General features: G+C 45.3%; 1 protein-coding gene across 3 annotated transcripts in view; it reads left to right on the top strand.

Moving 5' to 3' along the window:
* The first annotated feature begins 1340 nt into the window (after nt 1–1340).
* The window catches only part of LOC309350097 (E3 ISG15--protein ligase HERC5-like), a 35642-nt gene continuing 13228 nt past the window's right edge, over nt 1341–23754 (top strand). The window contains exons 1-16 of one of the 3 annotated variants that reach the window (XM_081876722.1): nt 1341–2622; nt 6289–6421; nt 6621–6697; nt 8839–9060; nt 10141–10232; nt 11702–11832; nt 13487–13620; nt 14675–14748; nt 16471–16574; nt 17896–17955; nt 18846–18951; nt 19939–20122; nt 21565–21728; nt 23019–23117; nt 23457–23549; nt 23634–23738. In XM_081876722.1, the coding sequence (XP_081732848.1) occupies nt 2364–2622; nt 6289–6421; nt 6621–6697; nt 8839–9060; nt 10141–10232; nt 11702–11832; nt 13487–13620; nt 14675–14748; nt 16471–16574; nt 17896–17955; nt 18846–18951; nt 19939–20122; nt 21565–21728; nt 23019–23117; nt 23457–23549; nt 23634–23738 (2037 nt within the window). In that variant the 5' untranslated portion in view covers nt 1341–2363. Of the gene's footprint in view, nt 2623–6288; nt 6422–6620; nt 6698–8838; nt 9061–10140; nt 10233–11701; nt 11833–13486; nt 13621–14671; nt 14749–16470; nt 16575–17895; nt 17956–18845; nt 18952–19938; nt 20123–21564; nt 21729–23018; nt 23118–23456; nt 23550–23633; nt 23739–23754 lie in introns of all 3 variants that reach the window. The other 2 variants (XM_081876723.1, XM_081876721.1) reach the window with 2 other exon arrangements.

Genomic DNA, 23754 nt, shown 5'->3' with positions numbered 1-23754 from the left:
CCGGTAGGGGGGGATTATCCCCCCCCCCAAATATAGTCCTACCCCCCACAAGGTCTGAGGGACTGCACTGGCCCCCTGTGGAAAACATTTGCTGACCCCAGCTCTAACCAATGGATTCAAATTCCAAGAAAGGAGACATCAGGAAGAACTTTTTGACCGAGCAGTTTGACCATGGAACTGACTCCCTCGGAAGGTGGCGGACTCTCCGTCCTTGGAAGTTTTTAAACAGGCTGGATGGCCTTCTTACATGGATTCTTTGGTTGAGATTCCTGCATTGCAGGGAGTTTGGCTACATGACCCTTGGCATCCCTTCTGATTCTTTCATATAAAATCAGGTTGGTGACTCTTGAATGGAGAGGATGGGACACAAAGCTCTAGTTGGTAGAGCATGAGACTTTTAATCTCAGCATCAAGGGTTCCAGACCCATGTTGGGCAAAAGATTCCTAGATGACCCATGTGGTCCCTTTCCAACTGTACAATTCTATGAATTCGACCACTGCTAAACTAGCAGACCACTTGCAACTCTGCCACTGCCTTTAGCAACCCCTCTCTCTCTCATGTATAGGGCGGGGGGGGGGGAAACAAACACCTCATTCATTTTTATGTCTCCACTTGAAGGGGCAGGAACCACCAACTTGGGGTCCTCAAGATGTTCTCGAGCTACCATTCTCGGCCCCAGCCATTAGGGCTAGTAATGTAAGTTGTAGTTCAACAACAGCTGGAGACACCTCATTGGTTATCCCAACTTGGCAAAAACCTTGTCATATTTTCTGCTGTTGTGTTGCAGCAGCACACCTGCCCTGCATACAGATGATCCCAATTTTATTTCTGTCAGACTTAGTTAACTGGGTTGGGTAGCAGTTGTTAAAGAGAGTTGTCTGAGAGTCACTGCAAGTCAAAGTAGGCAGGATGAGGCTACATGGGCCTAAGGCAGCTTCCTGAGGACAGAAAGAGGGACAGGTGAACCATTCTGAAGAGAATAAGAGCTGGCTGGGTCAGGCCTGCTTTCACAGTGGTCAACCAGATTCCCATTGAAAGCAGGACCAGAATGCAACAGTACTGCCCTTATTTGTGATTCCCAGCTGCTGGTGTTCTGAGACATTGCCTCTGACACTGGAGGGGAGAACATACCCATTTATTTATTTCATGAGAGTTGTATACCGCTTGGTTGTCATGAAACCTCAAATCAGTTTACAGAAAGAATAAAACAAATGATCAGAAAACGCTTAAAAACAGCCACCTAAAGCATTATAAACAATTAAAATCAACGATAAAAAAAAACAAAGTTCATGTCAACATTCTACATGTCTGTGTCAAAAAGAGTATTTATGAACAGCGGTCCCCTTCTCAGATGCATGAACCTTGAGTTGCCATATACAAATGATTGAAAGTGGGTAGAGAGAATGTAAACAATGAGGTCAGAGAGAAATTTAAAAAGTATAGAGGCAGATAATTAGGAACTGGCAGTGGTCATTCACAAAACTGATTTTTGTTGATAACACAGACAACCTGGCATAAGTTGACCTGATTAACACGCATGGCATGAATTTATAACAACCTTTGTCCCTGTTCGATTGACAAGACGACAGCACTGAACCTCTTAATAAATCAAACTGTTGTTGTCTCCCTTTGAAGTTCAGCTGTATTGAAACAGGGCATATATTTCTTAAAAGGGCAAGGCATAACCTAAGTGACAATGCCACAGCAAGCAATGTTCATTTTTCTTATGGCATGCTTCTTTTGCGAAGAGCAGTGAGAGCCTGTTGGCACAGCCTTTACACATTCATTATACGGCATAAGCTTTTGTGAACTGCAATCCATAGATATATCTGATTGGGTGAACTGTTGTCCACAAAGTTTTTGCCTTAATAAATGTGCCTAGTCTTTAAGCTGGTGACACCAGACTCTTGCTTGTTCTGTTGCGACAGGTTAACAGGGCTTCACTTCTGGGATTTGCAGAGAGAGAATATTTCTCACTGGCAGCAGCAGCAGCAGCAGCAGCAGCAGCAACGGTTTCTGTTTCCTAGGAAGACCCGCCTCCTACTCTGTTTCGAAAGCAAATGAGTAAACAGAAACTAGAGAGAAACAGCTCTCTCTTTTTGGCTCCTTCCCCCAAGAAGTCTCACTCTTTGGCATTCCTTAGAGCAGAACTCGGGTGACAACTCAGAGAGGAGCATCAGCTATCCATCTAGATTGCTGACATCCTGAACGCTTGTTCTCCTTTTGCATCTTTCAATTCTGGCCAAAGTCAGAAACATTTCTCTCTCTGGCAGAGACACAACAATGGTTTGTGTCCCAGAATAAAGGGCTGGTGGTCCTAGTTCTGAGAGTGGACTGCCTGTGAGGAAAACTGGGAGAGAAGATGACAAGGAGGTCCAGAAGTCGCAAGCCCAGGACTGAGGTGGGCACCCGGTCGGACTTGCCTCATCCCTCACCATTGCGATCCAAAGCCTTGCTGCTATTCCCAGAGGCTGTCGGCTACCATCCCAGCCTTTGCAAGGAGGACCCTGGAACCATCCACCAGATCACCTGCAAACAAGGCTGCTTGGCTATAGTGAAGACGGACAGGACCGTCATCGTTTATGACAGGGCAGAGGACGGAGGATGCCAGGGGAGTCTCAGTAAGTAGCTCATGACATTTGGGAAAGTTGCTTTTCACATAATAATAATAATAATAATAATAATAATAATAATAATTTATTTGTACACCACCCATCTGACTGGGCTTCCCCAGCCACTCTGGGTGGCTTCCAACAAAGATTAGGTAAAAGTAAAGGGACCCCTGACCATTAGGTCCAGTCATGACCGACTCTGGGGTTGCGGCGCTCATCTCGCTTTACTGGCTGAGGGAGACGGCGTTTGTCCGCAGACAGCTTCCGGGTCATGTGGCCAGCATGACTAAGCCGCTTCTGGTGAACCAGAGCAGTGCACAGAAATGCCGTTTACCTTCCCGCCGGAGCGGTACCTATTTATCTACTTGCACTTTGACATGCTTTCGAACTGCTAGGTTGGCAGGAGCAGGGACCGAGCAACGGGAGCTCACCCCGTCGCAGGGATTCGAACCGCCGACCTTCTGATCGGCAAGTCCTAGGCTCTGTGGTTTAACCCACAGCGTCACTCGCGTCCCTTCCAACAAAGATTAAAAATATATTTTAAAAATGTGTGCGTTAGGCGGAATTGCATACAAGCGTGTCCATTTCACACTAAAATGCTGGTGAATTTTCTTGAGGATTTTTAAAATAAGAAATCGCAGACTTATGTGAAGATTTAAGACTGGAAAAGTGAGGGGCGGAGATGATAAACATTCAGCATGGGACCAGGGAATGATGGGAGTTGTGGTCCAACAACATCTGAAGAGCTGCATGTCTCTCTCCTCTGCTTTGATCCCATCCAGGGCCAGCCTTGCCATTAGAAAAGGGGAACATTTGTCCAAGACTCCAGGCTTTGTAGGAAATGCTGCTTTGCCAGCTGTTCGCATCCAGCTGTTCGCACCCAGAGTTGTATCCAGGGTTCCAAAACATCTTACTGGTTATCCAGACAACTGGCAAATGCTGTCTCACCATGTCTTGTCCTTCATATGACAGCCCCTATTATAATAATAGCAATAAAAGCTAAAGGGACCCCTGACCATTAGGTCCAGTCGCGGACAACTCTGGGGTTGTGGCGCTCATCTCGCCAGCATGACTAAGCCGCTTCTGGCAAACCAGAGCAGCGCACAGAAATGCTGTTTACCTTCCCGCCAGAGTGGTACCTATTTATCTACTTGCACTGGTGTGCTTTTGAACTGCTAGGTTGGCAGGAGCAGGGACCGAGCAACGGGAGCTCACCCTGTCGCAGGGATTCGAACCGCCGACCTTCTGATCGGCAAGTCCTAGGCTCTGTGGTTTAACCCACAGCGTCACTCACGTCCCTTCCAACAAAGATTAAAAATATATTTTAAAAATGTGTGCGTTAGGCGGAATTGCATACAAGCGTGTCCATTTCACACTAAAATGCTGGTGAATTTTCTTGAGGATTTTTAAAATAAGAAATTGCAGAGTTATGTGAAGATTTAAGACTGGAAAAGTGAGGGGCGGAGATGATAAACTGGCAGATTCTCTAATCACTATGGTGCTCTCTACACTATGCATTTAAAAGCACATTTATACCACAACTTTCCCCCAAACAATGCTGAGGACTGTAGTTTAAGACCACTGCAAGTTGATAGGAGACCCCCCCCCACTTGGAGCTATAATTCCCAGCACAGTTAACAAACTATGGTTCCCAGGATTCTGTGGGGGAAAGCTATGACCGTTAAAGTGATATAAAAGTGTTTTAAATGTATGATGAGGGATGTGACATCTCTTGGTTTATTTTGAAAGGAAACTCTCCAGTGATTTGCAGGCATCTGATGTACGTAGCCCTTCTCGGGTTTCTTTTTTCCCTCAACATCCTATCAACTCATTCCTGTCATCTGCAATATGAGGTTCACATCAGCACCGGTTTCACTTTCTATTCTGGAGTCACAGCAAATGTCCAGCTCATGTCATCATCCGCTGGCTTGTGCAAATAACGGTTGTTGTTTCTTACAAAAAGAGAAGGAAAGAAAGAGAGAGAGAGAGAGAGAGAGAGAAAACAGACTAGGCCTTTAGCTAGAACAGCCACAATGGAAATACAGGAAGCTTAAATTGTTTAAAGCTAATTGTATTGAATGTTAACAAAATAAAATTTAAGTTTTGTTTTTGTTTTTTTAAATAAGGGCTTAATACTTATCAATTATCCTGGTGTCTTTCAGTTCATTTTCCATATTGGAAGGCAGGGTCAAATTCATGTTTGAATGGACAATAGAGAAAAAATACTGGGAGCTGCAACATAATGTTGTTGTATGGAGTGCTTCTGTTCAGGTTTCCAGCCTCCTCATTCTTTTTCTCTGCCCACACCTCAATGTTAGTCAGTTTTTGGGTGTCCCCTCTTAGTTTTTCCCCCAAAGGGTTTTTAATTTTAATTTTTTTTTAATGGTACTTCTTCATACTGTACATACTTCCCCACCTAATGCATAGATTATGCCATTTGTTTTGAGGGGGAAAGCACCAGACAGCAAGCAGCATTTGTCAAGGAACTGTAGGGTCAATATGGATTGAGGCTAACATCTTGTGAATGCTGTTTCCAAAAAAATAAATTAAAAAAATAGCAATGGGAGATTCCTGGATGTGGAGAAAGTGGTAATGTGAACATATCCTTCGCCTTAGTGTTACCCATGTGGAACTAAGCAAGCACTCCCTGCATAGTTAGAAGGTGGAATGATGGCAAAGACTATGAACACCCAGTTAAACTGTGGAACTCACTGCCACAAGAGGCAGGGATGACTGCCCACGTGGATGGCTTTAAAAGAGGATTGGACAAATTCACAGGGGACAAGGCTTTCAGGAGCTTGTCCTACACTCGAGTAGGACCCTGGCAGAGACACATGCCTGACTGGCATGTTCCCTCCCTCCTGGTCTATTGTTTGGGAGCTTCAAAAGCTTTCTTCAGCCCGAACATCACAGCGACTGATGCCAACAGACATCGGCACACTTAGGGATCCGCAGAGTCTTCGCACCTTGCGTGACAGACCTCAGCAACTTAGCATTTTGGCTAATCTACTTTATTTACATATAGACACACACGGCGCACTGCAGCATGGCTCCATCTCTCTCTAGCATCAGACAGCAAAGAGAAAAAGAACAAAGGACAATAGTCCCACTTCACGGAACGCAGTAACACAAACATCCGTCACTTCCCACTTTGTGGAGTCAAAATATATACCGTCGTGTGATAGACAACAATCCCATGACTGCAAACACAGAGCAGGAATTCTAACAAAGGCTGCCCATGGCTACTAGCCAGGATGGCTATACTCTGACTCCATAATAATAATAATAATAATAATTTATTATTTATACCCCGCCCATCTGGCTGAGTTTCCCCAGCCACTCTGGGCGGCTCCCAATCAGTATTAAAAACAATACAGCTTTACATATTAAAAACATCCCTGAACAGGGCTGCCTTACTCCACAATTGGAGGCAGTACTTCTTCTGAATATCATGTTCCTGGAAACTGCAGGAAGGGAGGAGTGTTCTACTTGAGGGTTTCCCACAGGCATCTGGGAGGTCACTGTGAGAAAAGGATGCTGGACAGGCCATTTGCTCTTCTTATGTTCTTATGTTTCCACATTGTCAGTCCTGCTGAACACCAGCCACCACTGGCACTCCTTTAAATGTGATTATGCTTAAAACCATTTCCGTCTTTATCTTGTTCAATCTTCCAGAGTGTATCAAGTTAAGCAAGGGGGCCAAGGTGGATTTGCTAGATGGTGAAGCATCTCACCTGCTCATTCTCTCATCAGAAGGAAAACTTTCTGAGCACAGTATTGTATCCAGAGGTGCTCATTCAAAGCCCAGGTAGGAAACCTGATCTTGACTGACTGGAGTGTTGTTGGTTTTTTTGAAAGCAGCAGAATTATATTGAAAAATAATAATAATTCCTTTGTGATCCACACATCTCAATAATGCGTGTTTACACCTGAAATACTTGCTTGGATTATACATGAGAAATGTCATTATTTGATTGGAACTGTTTCTACTTGCTTTTTGAAAACAGGTTATTGAAAGAATTGGGAGACAAACGCATCGTCCAAATCGCATGTGGCGACCATCATTCCCTGGCATTATCAAAAGGTACTGAACAATTCTCACACAGCTTCCTTGGGGTTTTTTTGAACATATATACCCTGCCTTTCTGTTCCAGCTGATGTACCCCAGGTAGCTCACATCAACTTTTGCAAAGCCATCAGCTAAAAGAAATTAAATCCTTGAAACAGACGAGGGATGTGGCTAAAGACGAAAATCAGTTGCAAGCGCAGGAAGCGCAGTGGTTGGCCACTGTGAGAACAGGATCCTGGACCAGATGGGCCTGATCCTGCAGGCTGTTCTTGTGTTCCAGGAGCCCAGACATCAACAAATCATACCCTGATCAGGCCAAAGGGCTGATGGAGATTTTGATGTGGGAAATCATTAATCCCAACTATTCTTTGTGAGCTGCGTTCTGAATGGTACACAGTTTCAATAAAATTCTGTGTAGTGGGGGCAGATCGTGACCTCTCACCTACCTTGGGGGGGAGGAAACATATTTCCCAGAGCTCCTTGGAGGAAGGGGTGAGATAGACATAGGAGGGGGCAAGTGGGTGGGCTTGTATCTCCCCCTAGCAACTAGCTGTTCCTCTGTTCCTCTCTGCCCCATACCCAGGGCCAAACCAGATATTACATTAGCACATATAAGTGCAGGGGTCCTATTCGGATTGGTAAGAAAGTGTAAAGTCAGTGGGTCATTAACCCATTGTCCCTCTCCTTCCTAGGCTTCTTCTAATTTGGATTGAGGGCCCGGCCCCTAAAATTTCCATAGGGAACCCCCCCCCCCCAGTTTTATTTTTCTAGAAAAAGAGGTGCTGGAACTCACCATGAACATCTCCAACGTTCTCTTATAATGGCACCCACCTGACAGGTGCTGGAACTGAGTTCTGGCTGTGGGGGGGGGGGAGCCATGGTTTCCCTACCCCACACAAATTGCAGGTACAGAGCCCCCAATCTGGATCAGGACCACAGAGGGTGGGTATGTTAAAGGGTTAAAGCCTCGTGAAACTCTCCCATCCTGGGGTCCATACTGACAATTTGCGTGAATTCTCCCTGCTGCCGCCACCCAGCATTTAAAGGCATAGATCCATAACTAAAATGCAATTTGACCCTGAGATCAACTGGTGTGGACCTTAGTCACTAGGTAGGGTTTAGTGGGTGAAGGAAAGTATTTAGTGGGTGAAGGAAAGTATTTGTTTCTGCACATGTTTCTGCACAAATCGCTCCAAGCTGAAATATCCGTAGGATGTTCAGTTCACAGTTAGTTCACATAAACATGGCATTCTGACCTGTTCTTAATGCATAGTTGATCACATCTATGGAACGTGATTGATATGTCCTTTTAAGTCTTACATTATCAATCATTAAGTAATTGTTTTAGGTTTTGTTCTATTAATCACCAGTTATAATTTAATTAGGAGGTTTCCATGCCTGTCTAGTTCTGTGCTCCCTTTCTCAGCCTTTAATCTAGCAGTGATTAATACCTATATGTAACCTTTGCTTTGTACTTGCTTTGTACTTGTGTTAACCAGTCAGCAACAAGCACATATGTGGCAATGTTGTAATATTCAATAAAAGGGACTCCCCGAGACATGCTCAGGATGATGCCTCCCAAATGACACCACTACTCGTCTGTCGTTTATTCCAACCCAACAAGTGGGTGTATATATGCCCAGTGTTTTTTTCCGGGGGGGGGGGGTTGCAGGGGTATGCATACCCCTAAACATTTTGTGAATCTAAGTTTGGCCTCATTAAGGGGCAGTATTTCAATACGAGCAGGAAAATGAGAGTACCCCTAAATGTTTTTTTAGAAGAAAAAAAAGCTCTGTATATGCCATCTCAGAGATCTAGAGTGGCTCAGACCACTTCTAGCTTTTGAGGCCCTAGCTATAGTAAAAACTGAAAATGATGACCCAAAAAACCAAAGAGTGAGTGTGTGTCAAATGATTAATGATTTTCCTAGTCTCATTCTGCGCAAATGCATTACTATGCAACTCTAAGGTGAGAGTGTTTTGCCCTGGTGCTCATACAAGCACATTGCAAAGCTTACTGAATGCCAAAAAATTGATGCCCCTTTGAGCCTGAGGCCCAGGACAAATGGTGCTTCTCCACCTCCCCGCCCCAATTGTCCCATTATATATATAACGGCAAATACATCTGTTGTACTTCCTTTTGTATGTTGGGTTAAGGAGGAGAGCTCTTTGCCTGGGGTCAGAATGACTATGGCCAGGTTGCAGCGAAAAGGGAGATGAATGCTGTTAAGGAACCACGACTTGTGTGGGAGCTCGAAGGCATCCCTTTGGCCAAGATTGCAGCTGGATCTGCTCACAGCGTGGCCCTCTCTGTGTTTGGAACTGTCTATTCTTGGGGAAAGAATGCTTTTGGACAGCTGGGCCTTGGAGACACAGAAGGTAAGGAAAAGTTCTATCCATGTGGTGGAATCTGAGGAATATTTATGAAATGCTGGGCCTATATGGCTAGGGCCCAGGTTACCTGGAAGACCCTACCAGTGTTTCTCAAACTTGGGCTCCCCAGCTGTTGTTGGACTACAATTCCCATCATCCCAGTGGTCAGGGATAATGGGAGTTGTAGTCCAACAACAGCTGGGGACCCAAGTTTGAGAAACACTGCTACAAACCTACCTGGATGTTAAGATCTTTGGGTGAGCCCCTTCTCCCGGTCCCATCAACATCAGAAGCCCGATTGGTGGTGACACAAGAAGGAGACTTCACTGTGGCTGCTCCCAGATTGTGGAATTCTCTCCTCCGAGAAGCTCGACTGGCTCCCTCTTTGTTGTCTGATTAGCTGCAAGAAGCTCCATGGATGTTCAGCTAAAAAAATAGTTTGCAAACCTGAACAGTCACTTCCAGGTTTGCGGTGTTTGGGAGCGAAAACATTCAAGAGCTAAGCTGTTTGAAAACCAAGGTATGGCTGTATATGCATATAGCTATTTATTTGTTTAATGTATTCGTATCTCACTTTTCTCCCAAGAAAGCTTGCAATGTTTAAAAACATCTTTATGAATACAAAGTAATGAAACATTTTCCTCTAAAAGCAGGGAGGGGAGTTTTTTCAGCTCAAGGGCCACATTTCATTTTGGGAACCTCCTGGGGGCCGCTTGCCAGTGGTAGGTGGGTGGAGCAATGTACAGGACTTAACATTTGTGCAGTCGGCCACATTCCATGCATGCAAAAGTCAAGAGGTTTCTACACACAGACCCACACAGACCGTTCCATCCCACATTCACTCAGACTGCATTATCACAGTCCAAGGCCACATTCCCACCAAGCAAAAACATCTGAGGGAGTAGAGCCCAAGCTACCAGACTTGAGCGAAGGGGTGGCCTGAAGAGAAGCAGGTGTGGTCTGAGGAACATCCCAAGGGCTGGACAAGAGAGGCCTGAGGGAACCTGAGGTTCTCCAGCCCTCTTTGAAAGGATCTCTTTCTGCCCTTTCAAACTGGTTCCATTTCACTTTTCGTTCCTATTTCAGACAGATGCTCCCCTACAATCGTGAAGGCCTTAGAGCACGAGAAGACAGCGTTTGTTTCGTGTGGCGGGGAGCATACCGCGGTTCTCTTGAAGGTTTGCCTAGTTGCGGTTGTTTTAATTAAATAATAATAATATTATAATAATTTATTATTTATACCCCGCCCATCTGGCTGGGTCCCCCTACGGCTTCCAACAAAACACTAAAATACACTAACCTATTAAACATTAAAAGCTTCCCTAAACAGGGCTGCCTTTAGATGTCTTCTAAAAGTTTGGTAGTTATTTTTCTCTTTGACATCTGGTGGGAGGGCGTTCCACAGGGCGGGTGCCACTACCAAGAAGGCCCCCTGCCTGGTTCCCTGTAACTTGGCTTCTCGCAGCGAGGGAACCGCCAGAAGGCCCTCGGTGCTGGACCTCAGTTTAGTTTTGCTGTCTCCTTTACACTCGCTCTCTGATTCATCTCGGAGAGGTTACCTTACAAAATAAAAAATTTTAAAAAAGAAGATGTTTGTGGCACATCTTCAGGAGAAGAAAGGGCTAAGGAATAAACCTTACACAAATCTGGATTACACAAATCTGGATTACAAATCTGGATTACACAAATAAACCTTACACAAATCTCCCTAAGATAGTTGGATGGTGCCTTGCACATCTCCTTGTGGCAACTCCTGCAACCAAGCTAGTGCCAAACATATTGCTGTGCTTTCCTTTGGACCACATCAGCCTGTCATCTGGGCAGCCCAGGACCTCCATAGACATTGCCCAGACTTGTGCCCAAGTGCTGCTAACACAGCAACTGGACTACACCAGGAGTGGTGTAGTGGTTAAGAGCGGTAGACTCGTAATCTGGTGAACTGGGTTTGCGTCCCCACTCCTCCACATGCAGCTGCTGGGTGACCTTGGGCCAGTCACATTTCTCTGAAGTCTCTCAGCCTCACTCACCTCCCAGAGTGTTTGTTGTGGGGGAGGAAGGGAAAGGAGAATGTTAGCCGCTTTGAGACTCCTTCAGGTAGTGATAAGTAAAGGGTAAAGGGACCCCTGACCATTAGGTCCAGTTGTGACCGACTCTGGGGTTGCGGCGCTCATCTCGCTTTATTGGCCGAGGGAGCCGGCGTACAGCTTCCAGGTCATGTGGCCAGCATGACTAAGCCGCTTCTGGCGAACCAGAGCAGCACACGGAAACGCCGTTTACCTTCCCACCGGAACAGTACCTATTTATCTACTTGCACTTTGAGGTGCTTTAAAACTGCTATGTTGGCAGGAGCAGGGACCGAGCAACGGGAGCTCACCCTGTTGTGGGGATTCGAACCGCTGACCTTCTGATTGGCAAGTCCTAGGCTCTGTGGTTTAACCCACAGTGCCACCTGCGTCCCAGGCTAGTGGTAAAGCGGGATATCAAATCCAAACTCTTCTTCTTCATTATCCAACTGCCTTGCCCACCTTCATACAAAACTTTCTTATCCCCAGCTTTGTAAACAAGATATGTTTATGCTGATGCATCTCACTTCTCTCTCTCTCTCTCTTTCTCTCTCTCTCTCTCCCCGCCCCCCTCTCCCACCAAGGATGGATTAGTCTGCACCTTTGGAGATGGCAGCTGTGGACAGCTTGGCCACAACTCTAGGCGCAAGGAGCTGTTACCACGACTTGTAGCTGAGCTGTTTGGTGCTCGGGTGTCTCAGGTGGCCTGTGGAAGGTATGGCACGTTTTATGGAGATAATGTTCTATCAGCTGTGGTCAGGCAAAGGCTTCTCTGCCTTCCAGTGTCGTAAAGTGTCTTACCCGGGAGACCTGAGTTCGAATTCCTAGTCCATCATGAAGATCACTGGGTGAACCCAGGCCAACCACCTTCTTTCAGCCCAACCTCCCTCTCAGGGTTGTTGTGATGAAGAGGGGGGGAAAGGGAGGCACAGAGAACTATGTATGCCACCTTTGAGCTCCTTTCGGGAAAGGCAGGATATAAATGTAATAATAAATAATATGAATGAAAAGTATGCCAGTTTCTAAAAAGACATACCCCAGGATTCCTAGGGATCTACAAGCACCGATTCCCTGCTTACTGGGACCGCAACCAGAGGAATAAATTCTGGGCAATTCCAGGTGGGGTATTCACAAAACTGCCTATAATCCTTCTGGCCTATCTGATACCACTGACTGATATAAATCTGTCAGGCTGTGCATATGTCACTGGCTTAAAATGCAGCTAGGATGTTATTTTTCTCAATTCAAATTGAAGCTAGTTTGGGTTAGAAATGCATCAAAACACAGTATTTAATAAAAAGAAAACCTACCTAAAGGGTAGCTATGAAATGTGGAGAACATTGTATGCATATCACTTCCCAAACCAATGTGTGGGAGCACATTGGATGCAGAGGAAACAGGAGCGTCCACACAGCCCTAGTCTGGGTCAGTGTTGGATTTACGTATAAGCTAAATAAGCTATAGCTTAGGGCCCCACTCTCTTAGGGCCCCCCAAAAAAATTAAAGGAAAAAACTCCTGGATGTACATTTTCCAAAATATAAGATAAAAAAACAAATAAAATAAAACCTACATACAGCAACAGTGTTTGGTGTTGTGCAGGCTTCTGGATTAGTTGTAGTTTCTGGGTCACCTTCAAAGGTAGCCCCATGTACAGCGCATTGCAGTAGTCCAAGTGAGAGATACCTAGAGCATGCACCACTCTGGCGAGACAGTCCACGGGCAGGTAGGGTCGCAGCCTGCGTACCAGGTGGAGCTGAGAAACAGCTGCCCTGGACACAGAATTGACCTGCATGGGCAGCTGTGAGTCCAAAATAACTCCCAGGCTGCGCACCTGGTACTTCAGGGGCACAGTTACCCCATTCAGGACCAGGGAGTCCTCCACACCTGCCCACCTCCTGTCCCCCCAGAACAGTACTTCTGTTTTGTCAGGATTCAACCTCAACCTGTTAGCTGCCATCCATCCTCCAACTGCCTCTAGACACTCACACAGGACCTTCACCGCTTTCACTGGTTCTGATTTGAAAGAGAGGCAGAGCTGCCTCAAAGGCTCAACCAAACTGCAGAGCACCCCTACAGATGCCAATTTGGGTTTGGCAAATTTTAAAAACAAGATACCTCTGTGGGGTTTTTGAAATAGCTGGGTAGTTATTGAGGAGTGGTGGAGGAACATGAGCCATTAATTCAGGGTGGAGGAAACTCAGCCCCAAGTTTGGAGGCAGTATTCAGTATTTGGCCCCCAATCAGGAATTGCTACCAATCTAAAATGACTGCCCCAAAGCAAAGGTAGTGGGAAAATTAAAAGCAATCGCTGGGTTCAGGTTGAGTCAGTGGCACTTCTGCACCTAATTGACTTTAATTCTGTGAACAGGCGGCATACTCTTGTCTACATCGCAGACCTGGGGGAAATCTACTCATTTGGATCTGGAGCAGAAGGGCAGCTTGGACAGGGGGCGGAATGTGACCGACTGATACCTCTTCCTATTGGCAGAGAATTCAACAGGGGTAAATCACGCTTATTGTTTCCATAAGCAGAACTTTGTGTCCTTGTGCAAATTAAGGAAATTCCAAATTTAAGAACCATCTGTAAGGTAAAGGTAAAGGAACCCCTGATCATTAGGTCCAGTCGTGGCCGACTCTGGGGTTGCGGCGCTCATCTCGCTTTATTGGCCGAGGGAGCCGGCGTACAGCTTCCGGGTCATGTGGCCAGCAGGACTAAGCCGCTTCTGGCGAACCAGAGCAGCACATGGAAACACAGTTTACCTTGCCATAGCTCACTGTCGCCATCTAGTGTTACATTTGTATACTGCACTTTACAACACATTTTAGATGTTTTATTTGCAGCTGTATAGCTGAGTCCCTAGTGGTTAAATATATGCTCATGATGTTGTACAGATACTGCAAGAAACTTGCATGCATACAGAGCACTGATCCCACAATAAACAGCCACCTGGAAGCTCCTCCATCTCTTTGCCTTGCATCTACAGTGGTGCCTCGCAAGACGAAAAGAATCCGTTCCTCAAGTCTCTTCGTCTAGCAGTTTTTTCGTCTTGCGAAGCAAGCCCATTAGCGGCTTAGCGGATTAGCGCCATTAGCGGCTTAGCGGCTTTTAGCGGATAAGTAGATAAGCGGCTTAGCGGCTTAGAAAAAGGGGGGGAAAGGGAAAAAAAGTTGGAAAAACTCGCAAGATGTTCTGTCTTGCGAAGCAAGCCCATAGGGGAATTCTTCTTGCAAAGCACCTCCAAAACGGAAAACCCTTTCGTCTAGCGGGTTTTTTGTCTTGCGAGGCATTCGTCTTGCGGGGCACCACTGTATAATTGTCAGGTTTAATGGGCAAGCTTTTCCTTTCTGTCAAAATGTGTTATAAATAGCTATTTATGGTGGTTCATGGTTTACATAACTAAATTCAGATGACACAGTGTGAGATCTCTCCTCACTGTACTTAGCTATGCTAGAATTCCTAGCCAAACTTCTATATACCAAGTTGCAGATGGAAGAGTTCTTAACAATAACGGATGGCTACTTGAATGGATGGCTTCTTTATGATCTGTCACAGTAGGGAACACGTCAGAGGAGCTGGTTAAAATCATCGCTGGAGAGAACCAAAGTATTGTACTTCTTTTAAAGGAAAAGGTAAGTAAAATTTGAGGATCTCCCCTACAAAAAAAGAGAGAAAAGAAAAGAATGTTGTGCGTAATTGCAAATGCCAGAATTATGGTTGTGGTTGCTTGTGTGTAGTTACCAGAAAAAATACAAACCATCGTTTAATCTAGAGATGGGGAAGCTTTGGGTCTCCAGATGTTGTTGGGCCTCAACTCCCATTAGTCCCATTCAGCATGGGACCAGGGAATGATGGGAGTTGTGGTCCAACAACATCTGAAGAACTGCATGTCTCTCTCCTCTGCTTTAATCCCATCCAGTGCCAGCCTTGCCATTAGAAAAGGGGAACATTTGTCCAAGACTCCAGGCTTTGTAGGAAATGCTGCTTTGCCAGCTGTTCGCATCCAGCTGTTCGCACCCAGAGTTGTATCCAGGGTTCCAAAACATCTTACTGGTTATCCAGACAACTGGCAAATGCTGTCTCATCATGTCTTGTCCTTCATATGACAGCCCCTATTTTAATAATAGCAATAAAAGCTAAAGGGACCCCTGACCATTAGGTCCAGTCGCGGACAACTCTGGGGTTGTGGCGCTCATCTCGCCAGCATGACTAAGCCGCTTCTGGCAAACCAGAGCAGCACTCAGAAATGCCATTTACCTTCCCGCCGGAGCGGTACCTATTATCTACTTGCCCTGGTGTGCTTTTGAACGGCTAGGTTGGCAGGAGCAGGGACTGAGCAACGGGAGCTCAGCCCGTCACGAGGATTCGAACTGCCAACCTTCTGATCGGCAAGCCCTAGGCTCTGTGGTTTAACCCACAGCGCCACCCACATCCCAATATAATATTATATATAACATAACATAACATAACATAACATAACATAACATAACATAACATAACATAACAACATAACATAACAATATAGCAATAACAATGTATTCTGTACAGTCAATGGTTCTATAACGTTGTTGTTGTTGTTGTTGTTGTTGTTGTTGTTGTTGTTGTTGTTGTTAAAGACTAACTTACTGCTTTACCGTTGATGTGAGACAGTGGGGGAACACTCAGGCACAGAAATAAACTTCTCACACAGAGATGTGAGCGTGGAGAGGAGCTAAAGTTGCGTTGTTTGTCCCTGATCACACAGTTGGCAGCATCCATTACCCAAGAATGTCTTTGACATTGATCCAACCACATTCCATACACAAAAATTCTGCAAATGCAGTATCGGAGGGAAGAATCACATTTTCCATCTGAAGCAACAATCGCATTTCCCCAGCTACTGAATATACCATAGTATACCCAGTATGAGGGAATGTAGGAAGCTCCTTTCTACAAAGCCAGGCTGTTGTTCCATCTAACTCCGTATTGTCGACAGACAGAGCCACTGACAGTCGATCAGGCAAGAACCTTTTCCAGCCTTACCTGGAGTCACTAGGGATTGAACCAGGAACCATTTGCATTCAAAAACAAAACAAAAACGTTCTCTGTCACTGAGTTACTGTCCTTCCTCAAAGGAGGACAACTGCCCTAACTTTCTACAGTGCAGTTTAAAGGCTAGCTTTTCACTTTGTTCTAATGCCATGATTTTTACATTATCCCGGTTGCATCGCCCACATGCAGGGAGAGACACAGACTCTCACACGTTCACCAGCCACTATTTCCTGTGGGACTCTGGCCCAATGGCAGATCACCAGAGAAGACCTCTTACTAGGCTTCTGAGAGAATTTCATGTTTTTTTGTCTTATTTCGCACAGAAGTCATACGCAAATTTAAACCGAACGATTGCCAGAGTGGAGGAGGAAAAGACAGATAAGTGGGTTTCTAATTCAGATCCCAATTGCTGGCAGACTATGAAACAGTAAGTAAATACACACCCACACACCCACACCCCACTATGCAGCAAGTGCAGGAAGCTAGCCATCGTTAACTTTTAAAAGATTCGTTCGAAGTGTGCCTCGGTCTCATTTTAAACTTTGTGGGGTTAGCCTTAGAAATCCCAATTTAAAAGGCAGGTTTTATGCACTATATCATCACTGCACAATGCACTGGGGTGAAGGATGCAGTCTGTCGTGGCAACTTCCAGACAGTTCCTGTTTTGTGGGTGGGCTTTGATCACAATGAAAGTGGACTCAGCGCTCCTGCACAACAAACCCATTTTCTCAAAAAGCAAACAGACCTTTGGCAGTAAAGAAAGTGATGGGAAATGCCCTGGAAAGTGTGGTGTAACAGTTGTCAAACAATCTCCCTGCATGTTCATGCTGCTGTGGTGTCTCTCCCACCATTTTGAAAATTTCAGCATTGTATTTCAGGCTTGATTATTATAACTCGCTCTACGCGGGGCTGCCCTTGAAGCTGACCCAGAAACTGCAGCGGGTGCAGAATGCCGTGGTGAGGCTCCTTACGGGGTCCTTGCTGCGGGATCACATTCATCCAGTGCTTTACCAACTGCACTGGCTCCCCGTGAAGTACAGGGTCAGGTTTAAGGTGCTGGTTTTAACCTTTAAAGCCCTATGCGGCCTAGGACACACGTACCTACGGGACCGCCTCTCCTGGTACACCCCGCGGAGGACCTTAAGGTCGCAATATTTTGGAGGTCCCAGGTCGCAAGGTGGTTAGATTGGTCTTTACTAGGGCCAGGGCCTTTTCAGTATTGGCCCCGACTTGGTGGAACGCTCTGTCACAAGAGACTAAGGCCCTGCGGGACTTGACATCTTTCCGCAGGGCCTGCAAGACAGAGCTGTTCCACCTGGCCTTTGGTTTGGACTCAGTCTGACCCTTATGTTTCCCTCCCCTTATGGTTTTGATCTATGGGCTACTTTTAAAATGAGACTGCATTTTAAATTGCATTTTAACCTGTATTTTAAATTGGTTTCCCCCCTCTATTATGTTTTTACAGTAATTTTACTGGTGTTAGTCGCCCTGAGCCCAGCTCTGGCCAGGGAGGGCGGGGTATAAATAAAATTTGTTGTTGTTATTATTATTATTATTATTATTATTATTAATCATCATCATCCTCACTATAGCTGGGGGAGAGAGGGTGAATCCTTGTCCTGCAAAGAGGGACTCATCAGGAAGTTTAAAACTTAAATCAGATGTCCTTTGTCCAGTTGTACCTCTGTTGCGAGTCAGTTTCTCAAAGCAAAGTCTGAAAGATCGCTTTCTTCATTTCCAACAAACAGGGATGTAAAGTTGATCTTCTCCTCAGCAGCTTGCATCAACGGAAGCTTTGTGGAAAAGAGGTAAATGGCAGTCATTTGAGGACCAGTCGTAAGGACCCAAGAAGAGCTTGATGGATGAGGCCAGTGGTCCATCTAGTCTAGCATTTCGTTCTCACCGCGGCTACCCAGATTCCTCCCAGATTTCTGTGGGAGGCCTGAAAGCAGGACCCAAGGGCAACAACACTTTCCCCGCTTGTGATTCCTGTGGTGGCGAGGAAAAATAAAATAAGGCTAAAAGGAAAATTTCTGGATGCCAAGATTCAGGTTTGGGGCAAGTACTCTGGTGAGGGAACCCCAGCAGAGATTTAAAAATCGCAAAATATGCAGGCAAATAAAGTTTGGCTGTTAGACATTTAAAAGATGCCCTTGTGAGTTCCAAAATGTCCCTCTTCCCTTAGCATAGAAAAAGACCACACATTTGGTAAGCTTAAAATGGTGTACTTACAAACTCCCCAAAGGTCAGATTCATGTGATTTTCCATGCTGAGCTTCTTTGGTAGACTGAAGGGTAACAATAGGTTTGATTACCTTCCTCCCAAGGAGAGGGGGAGTGACCTAACTAAGCCTGGTAGGACAGCTTACTGTATGGCATTAACCCCTTCATGCATTAATTAGACTTAAGCATGTTGGTTAACTGGCATTCAGAGGCATACTGCCTTCAACAGTGAAGGTAGAACATAGAAATTATGGCTAGTAGCCATCAATATTCCTCCTCTCTATGAATTGTGTCTAATCCTCTTTTAATGCCACCTACATCCAAATTTATAAACTAGGGAGAATGTGCTAAACACAAAGCCAATTAGAGCCCCTTTCAGATATTCACACCCACATATAGCTGAAAGTTTAGGCAGTTTGCAGATTTCCACAAACAAGGGAAGGGATTGGGATTGTGACCTGCCTGTTTCTTTCTAGCAGAGCAAAACATTTCAGGACACCTCAGGAGGTTGCAGTTGTGGACATGTCCGCTGTGCTACTTTTCCATGAGAAGATTTCTACTAAGCCTAAAGTCTTTACAGCGGTAAGATACAGAATGCAGAGACAGTGTTTCTTGATTTTTATCCAAAGGCAGTAGTTTCTAAAGAAATAATGTAAGAGCAGACAAGCCTACTTATGACTGTTACAAGGAAACCACTATTACCAAGGTTTTCACAACAATTTCAGGATGTAGGATAGTATTGGTTTAGTTCTAGGACAGCCTTCTCCAGGCTGGTGCTTCCAGATGTTTTAGAATATGACTCCCATGGGCCCAGCCAGCATGGCCAGTGGTCTGGGATGATGGGAATTGCAGCCTGGCAACATCCTGAGGGCACCATGTTGGGGAAGCTTGTCTAGGACTGGGATAGCCAACATGGAGAAAAATAATGGTAAGAGCTGGGGCCAAATATCCGTTAAATGCAAAAAGTACTCTCTCCAACAATTTTGTGTAAGCTTACATTTATAGAAGGTACACACAGTGATAATTCACAGCAGCAGTAGTTGGTGGCAGCCAGCAGACTCATCCTAGCTTTGCTGTGTTAATACACCTGCATTGGGACAAGAAACCATTGTCTCCATCCAACCCTAAACTAATAGAATTGAACTTCTTGATGGGTTCCAGGTCTCCCTTTGAAATCCCTTTGGTGAAGAATGTCATCTTTCAGGCTGGCTGCAGAATGACCTGGGAAAGCAAAATATCCCCTTACTGGTTTCTGAGTTTTGCCGTTTCTCAGGCTAAAGTTACTGAAGACTATGACATGGAACCATAAATTTGTAGAGTTGGACCCCATGCAATGCAGGAATATGCAGCTGTCCCATACGGGGATCAAACCTGCAACCTTGGCATTATCAGCACCGTGCTCTAACCAACTGAGCTATCCAGCTGGAATGGTGCACCAAAGACTCCTAGGTCTACCTCTGGTAGTTTATGCTGAAGCAAAATGAAATTTGTTTCCTTCATTCTGTTGAACTAAACTTACTATAAGAAAGTAAGCGTTTAACTTTTATATTCTTCCTTCATCTCTTCAAGGTGATCAATGCCCTAAAGATACTCCTGCAGTCTGTCCTTGACTTCCCTGGCTCTCCTGAAGCACTCAGAGTCTTCCTCATTGTGCCCGTACTCTTACGGAGGGAGGACAGCCAGTCAGACCATCTCCTCCTTAAACTGGCACAAGCCATATGGTTTCGCTCACAGAAAGATAAGCAATTTCTTGGTGAGGCGGGTTCACTAAGCTTGGTAACTTCGCTTCATTCCAGAGGTGGGGAGCATGTTGATGGGCCACACCTCCCATCAGCACCAGTGAGGCCAGTGCTCAGGGATGCTTGGGGCTACAATTCAACAACATCTGGAGGCTACAGGTTCTCCATCCCTGTTCTAAACACATTCTGAAAGGGTCTTGAGTAAGTGGGCTTCTGGAAGTTGAGGACTGAGCAGCGCCCAATCTGAAGCTTCAGCGTTGCCCCTGTAGAACTCAGCTGGGATGCAGACAGAACCAAAAGAAGCTGGCTCTGGTTCCAACTACTGTTTGGGCGCCCTGCCAGTCCCAACGGGCACCAGCCTCCAGTACGTACCTCTCCAGAGATCTTTTGGGGAGGTCTTGCTTGTGGCCCCACCAGTGGGCATGACCTATTGCGTAGGCAGGGCCTTCTCTGTGGCATCACCCCGTTTGTGGAATTCCCTCCCTATGGAACTATATGTCCTCCCGATGCCCTATGTATTGTGCATTCGTGATGCTGTCAGGGAGGTCATACACAGGCCTACTTTCAATGCCGTTCGCGCCTGTGAAGGTTTCAGAATGGCCCTGTGGCTTCATTTCCCATCAGTGCAGATGCCCTGTAATTTTCTGTTAAAATTCTTTAACTTTTTCAAACCACAAGTGGTTTATTTTTTCCTACTGCTTTTGCTGTTCTGTAACCTCTCCAGAGATGGGACGCGGGTGGTGCTGTGAGTTAAACCACAGAGCCTAGGACTTGCTGATCAGAAGGTCGGCAGTTCGAATCCCCGTGATGGGGTGAGCTCCTGTTGCTCGGTCCCTGCTCCTGCCAACCTAGCAGTTCGAAAGCACGTCAAAGTGCAAGTAGATAAATAGGTACCGCTCCAGCGGGAAGGTAAACGGCGTTTCTGTGTGCTGCTCTGGTTCACCAGAAGCGGCTTAGTCATGCTGGTCGCATGACCCGGAAGCTGTATGCCGGCTCCCTCGGCCAATAAAGCAAGATGAGCGCCGCAAGCCCAGAGTCAGTTACAACTGGACGTAATGGTCACGGGTCCCTTTACCTTTTAACCTCTCCAGAGAGCAGTAATGCGCTAGCATTGTGGGAACACCTCAGAACAAGCTAAAGCGGAATAAATTTACCACTAATGTGTTATCATCATGCATTGGTCTGGGGAGGCCCAATACTTGCCCCTTTCCATGTTTTGGCATCATCTAAAGACACCCCTGTTCTGTCTTTCAGAGTCTGAAGGGAATTCTGTGCCTTTTTATAGTTTAGGGGTTTTTGTCTGCTGCATCATGGAAGTGATTCGGTTGTTGTTTTAAGCAGGTGGTTTAAAAAAAAATAATTTATTGTTGTATTTAGGTATTTGACTGTGATGTAAACCACTCTGGGAGGAAAGGTGGTCTAGGAATAAAGACAACAAAAGTTTATTTCTTTACAGAATCTTTGTGGGCCAACCTAGAAATTGCCTTCTTCAAGGATCTGGTTAGCATTTATCAGAGGCTTGCCACTGCCAAGCTGTCTTCTCTCATTGAACATACAAGATATCCCGAGGAAACACTCCATGTTGTTTTGCTTCTCCATGTCCTCCGAATGCTTTATGAGGTAGGGAAGCGCTTGAAATGAAGGCGTGAGGTGTCTCAGGAGAGATCTAACTGGTGAAGGGACCAGCTGTATATGTAAACCTGGGAACCAGGCAGAGGGCCTTCTCAGTAGCGGCGCCCACCCTGTGGAACGCCCTCCCATCAGATGCCAAAGAAATAAACAACTGACTTTTAGAAGACATCTGAAGGCAGCCCTGTTTAGGGAAGCTTTTTAATATTTGATGAATTATTGTATTTTAATGTTTCACTGGAAGCCGCCCAGAGTGGCTGGGGAAACCCAGCAAGATGGGCGGGGTATAAATAATAAATTATTATTATTACATTATATTATTATAAACCATGTAAATGGTCCCAGTGTCAGTCCCCAGCATCTCTAGGTGGAGTTGGGGCGATCCTGTCTGGAATTGTGGATCCTGCCTGCTGGGCAATGTTGAAGCAAACAGAGCTAGTCTTGAGTATACACACTGCTGCCTAAACACTGTAAATTGATGGGCCATTCGCTTGGCACCTCACTGTTCTTTCTCTTCCCCATGGTGGAAGCAGAGGAGGCTGAGGACCACATCCTGAATCTCTATGGCATACCCCTCCATTAGGCAGTATAGCAGCAAAGTCTTTAACTTTCCTACTAACAGACACACTGTGGCATGTCTAGAACAGTCTACGTCTTTAAAAAGCCAAGAGGATCTTGCTCACAATAGCTTCTGCATGGTGGCTACTCCATTCAGTAACCAGCTGCTACCAGGAAGTCTTGAGGTGGGGCAGAAACTTCATCCACCACCTTGGAAATGTGAAATCTGAATTCAGCAGGGGAATCCCTGCTCAGGGTGTGAGAATCTACTGCTTTTGGGGGGTACATTGGTTGGACTTGGAACTAATGTCTTCCCAATAGCTGCACCAACTCTTTGAAACTCCCTACAAAGCTCACCTTACTACAGTGGTACCTCAGGTTACAGACGCTTCAGGTTACAGACTCCGCTAACCCAGAAATAGTACCTCGGGTTAAGAACTTTGCTTCAGGATGAGAACAGAAATCGCGCTGCAGCGGCGGGAGGCCTCATTAGCTAAAGTGGTGCTTAAGGTTAAGAACAGTTTCAGGTTAAAAACTGACCTCCAGAATGAATTACCGGTAAGTTCTTAACCCAAGGTACCACTGTACATCCATATATTTCCTATATTCTTATGAGTTGGTTAGCTGGTTTTATTTTTGTATTAGTTGAAGCTACTAAGTTATGGTGTCTTTCTTTTGTAATTGGCTAATTTTTGGTTTTTAACCCTACACTTACAAATGCAGGTAAATTGTAGAAGAAGCTTCAGAATCCAGGAAAGCAACTTCCACATCCCTGAAGTGAAAAAAATGCTGGCTCTTCCAGATATTCTTCAAGGAGCTGAGGTAGTTTAACATTCAAGTGTTATGTTACTCTTGCCATCTCGAAGTTGTTTTCCAGTGTATAGAAAAAAAGAAAAGAAAGTCTCTATCTCTCTTTCTGGATAAACCAAACTTCCTTTACATCCTCACTAGGAAGTTATATTTTTAAAAAATCAGTAATTGGCAGGTGCTTTTTTTGAGAAGGGCAAAAATGAAAGTGCTAATTTTACATTTGGAACAAAATGTATTTAATCTTCACAGAGCATCTGAATGGAGCCGTGTTTCCATATTCCCCCCTTTCTTCATACTGATTTTTAAATACTTTTATCTCATGTTGTAAATTACTTCTCTGTGTCATTTCAGTTGCTCACAGAACTCTTCGAGTTCCCTTTTATCTTTGAGATGGAAGTTAAGGTTTTCCTGCATCAAGCAACATGCAACACTCTAAAGATGATGGTATGTATACCCCCAAAATATTACATAGCATGTAGGGTCGCAAAACACTAACAACTAGTAACACCAACGTTTGTATCCTCATAGGCAAATTTTGGCATGACCAGTGAACTACTTGTAAGGAGACAACATCTGGTACAGGATACCTGGCAGAGTTTAAGAAATGAATACAGATATCACCAAGCCCTTAGGGTAAGAAACCAAATTT

The sequence above is a fragment of the Podarcis erhardii genome (genome assembly GCF_964252035.2).
Source record: "Podarcis erhardii genome assembly, chromosome: 9".
Taxonomy (NCBI): domain Eukaryota; kingdom Metazoa; phylum Chordata; class Lepidosauria; order Squamata; family Lacertidae; genus Podarcis; species Podarcis erhardii.
The sequence above is the reverse complement of the archived record's forward strand: the minus strand, read 5'-3'. Positions and strand labels throughout refer to the sequence as shown.